Source organism: Staurois parvus, unplaced genomic scaffold (assembly GCF_062004578.1).
Source record: "Staurois parvus isolate SC_StPar_1 unplaced genomic scaffold, SC_StPar_1.0 ptg001616l, whole genome shotgun sequence".
NCBI classification, from domain to species: Eukaryota; Metazoa; Chordata; class Amphibia; order Anura; family Ranidae; genus Staurois; species Staurois parvus.
The window spans coordinates 264,738-269,626 of NW_028319412.1; the positions used below are offsets into that span (position 1 = coordinate 264,738).

Below are 4,889 nucleotides of genomic sequence, written 5' to 3' on the forward strand. Positions count from 1 at the left end.
TCTCTCTCTCTCTTCCCCTCTCTTCTCTCTTCCGCACTCTCTCTCTCTCTCTCTCTCCTCGCTCTCTCCCACCCTCTCTCTTTTCACTCTCCCCTCCCCCCACCCCCTCTGTCTTCCCTCCTCTCTCTTCCCTCTCTCGCTCTCTCCCCCTTCTCTCTTCCCTCTCTCTCTCTTCCCCCCTCTTCTCTCCCCCCCCCTCTCTTCCCCTCTCTTCTCTCTCTCTTCCGCCCTCTTCTCCCCCTCCTCTTCTCTCTCTTCCCCCCTCTTCCCTCTCCCCCTATTCTCTCTCTCTCTCTCTTCCTCCCTCTTCTCTCTCTCCCCCCTCTTCTCCTCCTCTTCTCTCTCTCCCCCCTTTCCCCCCTCTCCTCTCTCTCCCCCCTCTTCTCTCTCTCTCTTCCTCCCTCTTCTCTCTCTCTTCCTCCCTCTTCTCTCTCTCTCCACCCCTCTTCTCTCTCTCCCCCCTCTTCTCTCTCTCTCTTCACCCTCTTCTCTCTCTCTCTCTTCCCCCCTCTTCTCTCTCTCTTCCCCCCATCTTCTCTCTCTTCCCCCATCTTCTCTCTCTCTCTCTCTCTCTCTTCCCTCTCTCTCTCTCCGCTCTCTCCCACCCCCCTCTCTCTTTTCCCTCTCCCCCCCTCCCTCCCCCATCTCTCTCTCTCCCTCCTCTCTCTCCTCCCTCCTCTCTCTCTTCCCTCTCTCCTCCCCTCTCTCTCCTCGCTCCTCTCTCTCTTCCCTCTCTCTCTTCCCTCTCGCTCTCTTCCCTCTCACCCTCTTCCCTCTCTCTCTCGCGCGCGCGCTCTCTCTTCCCTCTCTTCCTCCTCTTCTCTCTTCCCTCTCCCTCTCTTCCCCCCTTGTCTCTCTCTCTATTCCCCTCTTCTCTCTCTCTCTCTCTCTCTCTCTCTCTCTCTCTCTCCCCTCTCTCCCCCCCGCCCCTCTCTCTCTTCCTCCCTCTTCTCTCTCTCCCCCCTCTTCCCCCCCCTCTTCTCTCTCCCCCCCTCTTCCCTCTCTTTCTCTTTTCCTTTCTCAGATCCTATGGGACTGCGCACACACACCTCCTTCAAGGGCTGCTGATCTCCAGGCAGCAGGAAGGAGGGGGGGGGGAGGTGTGTGCAGTCCTATACGATCTGTCAATGTAGGGAGGGAGGCAGGGAGATCCCACAGAACACAACACAGCTCACCTCCTCTGGGCTCTTTCATCCCCGCCACTTCTCCTCTCCCTGCTCCAGGCTGTCTCCTGGTTCTGTATCATCAGCTGCTGGAGGGAGAGATACACGAGCTTTGCTCTGCAACTGCCCTCCCCCACATCGATCCTCCTGCTGTCCGGGCCACTGCAAGAGATATGAAGGTACCCCTCTGATGGCAGCCCTGCATGGCCCTGTCCACCGCTGCTCAAAAGGTCTCTTCTTCTGGGGGGCGGTGCTGCCCCCCTAAAAATTACCGCCCTAGGCAAATGCCTTGTTTGCCTCGCGGTAGATACGCCCCTGCATACTGCTGGGCTGGTGCCCACAAGTGATGTGGGAGGCATCCTGATGACACCCCTATAGTCTAGAGCAGTGGTCTCCAAACTATGGCCTGGGGGCTATATGCCCCCCTTTGCTTGCCTTTGTCCGACCCTTGGAAAACTATTCCTTCTACTGATTTGAGACACTATTCTGGCAGTTGACATCAACAATGTGGCACCATTTCTCCCAATTACAGCAATGATGGGACACTATTCCTCCCAATGATACCAATGGGACACTATTGTTCCCAATAATACCAAATGTGGTGACGTTTTCTCCCACTGATGTCAGGAAATTTTTCACTCCAACTGGCCACAGTCCAACCCCCTTAAAGTTTGGAGACTCCTAGTCTAGAGGACTACCAGAGATATTTCTCTGACATCCTGGTCACTGAGGAAAGGTGGATGATGTCATCCAGCCCAAAAATCACCCATTGACCATAGACTGTACAGCAACTTTCCTTAAAAACAGTGACAGTGACAGAAGTTGTAAAGATGGAAGTTTAGCATGTAAAGCTGGAAGGCATCACATACACCAGGGGCTTCAAACTGGTGGCCCTCCAGCTGTTGCCAAACTACAAGTCCCATCATGCCTCTGCCTTTGGGTGTCATGCTTGTATTTGTCAGTCTTGCATTGCCTCATGGGACTTGTAGTTTGGCAACAGCTGGAGGGCCACCAGTTTGACACCCGTGACATACACAGAAAGACTTTAAAAGTAAAGCTTGAATTAGGACTTAATACTAAAATTGCTATTTACTTTATAATTTTGATGGAACAATTTTTAAACAAATAAAAAGCAGCATGGAGGGGCTCAGTGAAGGTAGCAGTGAAGGTGTGGAGGTGCTTGATGGAGTCAGATAGCTGGTAGAAGGACAGACAACCAGCCTCATAATCCAGATAGATCCCAACTGATGTCACAGGAGAATCTGACTGTAGTTTCTTAAATATCCTGTTATGCTGGGCCTCTAAAGTTTTAATCACTTCAAGACCCCATGATTTGTCATTATAACCAATATAAGATTCATCTCCATTTTTCTTCCTCTCTATGCTGTGAGCTGCCACCCCTAGGAGCCATTTCTTTGCTCCGCTCACATCCACCTCCCAGTAATGTCTCCCGGATGTGAAGCTGTTTGTACTTAGTACCTGTTTGGATATAAACCTTTCTGGAACATCTAGCCTGTTCTGAGAGATATCACTGTAAGACGCTGTCCTCAGATCTTCTGATATAATGATGTTATTATCAGCTGTTTTTATATCCAGTAAAATTTCTGATTTCTCCATCACTGAGAATTTTCTATTGATTTTCAAATCTATCAGACTGTCAGTAAAGTGGAGAAGTCCTCTGTGGAGCATCTGTGAGATCATTCCTTCATCCAGACGTCCAGCATTTCCAACATCTTTGATTGTGTCATCTTTCTCAGGAATAATGTCATCTCTGTTAGGAGCCTTATTTAAGACATTTAATGGATCTTGGATGTTACATAGTTCTTCCATCTGATTGATCTTCCTGGACAGCTCGTTCTTCTGTTTCTCCAGCTTCTGGATCAGATCACTGACTGACTGGGAGATCTTCTCCTCCTGCCTGTAGACCTCATCCAGGACTCTCTTCTCTACATCATCCAGATGTCTCCTGATGTCTCTAAAGAGCTCAGTGACTCTCCCAATGACATTGGCTGATTTTTCTTTCTCTCCTTTCCTGTGATTTACTAGATTCTGGATTCTTCTCTTGATCTCCTTTCTCTCAGAGTTCCATGAATCTGTAGATTTTCTCAGAATTTCTTTCTTCTTCTCAGAGGCTTCATTCAGAAGCTCCACCTCATGTCCTTTGTGGTCTCCAGCCACCCAGCAGGACATACAGATACAATCACTGTCCTCTGTACAGTAATATTTCAGGATCTCTTTGTGTGTGGAACATTTTCTGTCCTCAAATGATGTGGTGGGCTCAGTTAAAATGTGATCTGCTGACTTGCTGTGGTTTCTTAGATGCTTAGTGCAAAATGAGGCCTCACATAGCAGACACGTTTTAGTAGCTGGTGTAGGAGGATCGCAGTACGTACAGAAGACCTCTGTGTCCTCCGGGTGAGCAGATCTGAAATTATCCACAATGTTACCCAACTTCCTGTTCTTCTCCAGCGGAGGGCGCTCTGTAAACTGCTCTCTGCACTCCGGACAGGAATAAACACCAGACCCCTCCTGTGTATCCAGAACAATCCCTATACAATCCCGGCAGAAGTCGTGTCCACATCTCAGTAATACGGGCTCTGTATAAAGGTTCAGGCAGATGGAACAACTCAGCTCATCTCTCAGGTCAGAAGTTGCCATTCTGGAGAAACTATTCAATTTCTGATATGATTGTCTACGGAGGAGCTGCTGGGGTTGGCTGTCTTCTGGACAAGGAGATGGGGATGAAAGTGAAAGGGTTTCTGGGAGCAGGAAGTATGCTGTGTCACATAAAATGAGATCCACCCTGTTCACGTAACCCTTTCTCTGCCCAAGACATGGTGGCCCCGGCTCACAGAGCTCTCCTTCTCCAGCCTTTCCTTGTCCACTGCACCTATTCTTCACAGCAGGGGACGCCTTATTTCCTTGCATACCATCCCCCTACAAGGCTGTAGTGCCGAGATAAGGAGGGAACAAGAGTTTACTATGCAGTCCTCATGCACACGGGACATTTTTTACAGCGGCTGTTTTTGGCTTTTTATTTATTTCAGGTACTTATATAGCGCCATCAATTTACGCAGCACTTTACATACAGTTGTGACCAAAATTATTCAACCCCCACTGAAATTGAGTGTTTTGGCCAGTTTGACATTGCTTTTGATCATTCAGTCATCTTGCTTACATTTACATTAAAGAGGCACTTGTAGGTCAGACAAATATAACATAACAGTTATAATGAAATAACCACAAATGTCTTTTCTGTGCTCACAGCATTATCAGTTTTATTCAACCCCCAAGTGACATTCAATCTTAGTACTTAGTACAGCATCCTTTTACAGTTATAACAGCTTTTAAACGTGAAGCATAGCTTGACACAAGTGTCTTGCAGCGATCTACGGGTATCTTCGCCCATTCTTCATGGGCAAAGGCCTCCAGTTCAGTCACATTCTTAGGCTTGCGCACTGCAACTGCTTTCTTTAAGTCCCACCAGAGGTTCTCAATCGGATTTAAGTCTGGTGACTGCGATGGCCACTCCAAAATGTTCCAGCCTTTCCTCTGCAACCATGCTCTAGTGGACTTGGAGGTATGCTTGGGATCATTGTCCTGTTGAAAGGTCCAACGTCTCCCAAGCCTCAGGTGTGTGACGGACTGCATCACGTTTCCATCCAATATCTCCTGGTACTGAAGAGAATTCATGGTACCTTGCACACGCTGAAGCTTCCCTGTACC

At 48.6% G+C, this 4,889-nt stretch overlaps 1 protein-coding gene across 1 annotated transcript; it reads right to left on the bottom strand.

Annotated features, from left to right (window-relative positions):
• Positions 1-956: 956 nt before the first annotated feature.
• On the bottom strand, positions 957-4,030 carry LOC149435072 (E3 ubiquitin/ISG15 ligase TRIM25-like). The gene has a single exon (XM_089663049.1). It carries the CDS (start codon positions 3,819-3,821, stop codon positions 2,253-2,255), a length of 1,569 nt encoding a protein of 522 aa, XP_089519175.1. The 5' UTR covers positions 3,822-4,030; the 3' UTR covers positions 957-2,252.
• Between the last annotated feature and the right edge of the window lie 859 nt (positions 4,031-4,889).

What these genes read in the sequence shown, in the direction of transcription:
- LOC149435072 (XM_089663049.1), bottom strand. Translation starts at nt 3,821, where the DNA reads ATGGCAACTTCTGACCTGAGAGATGAGCTGAGTTGTTCCATCTGCCTG.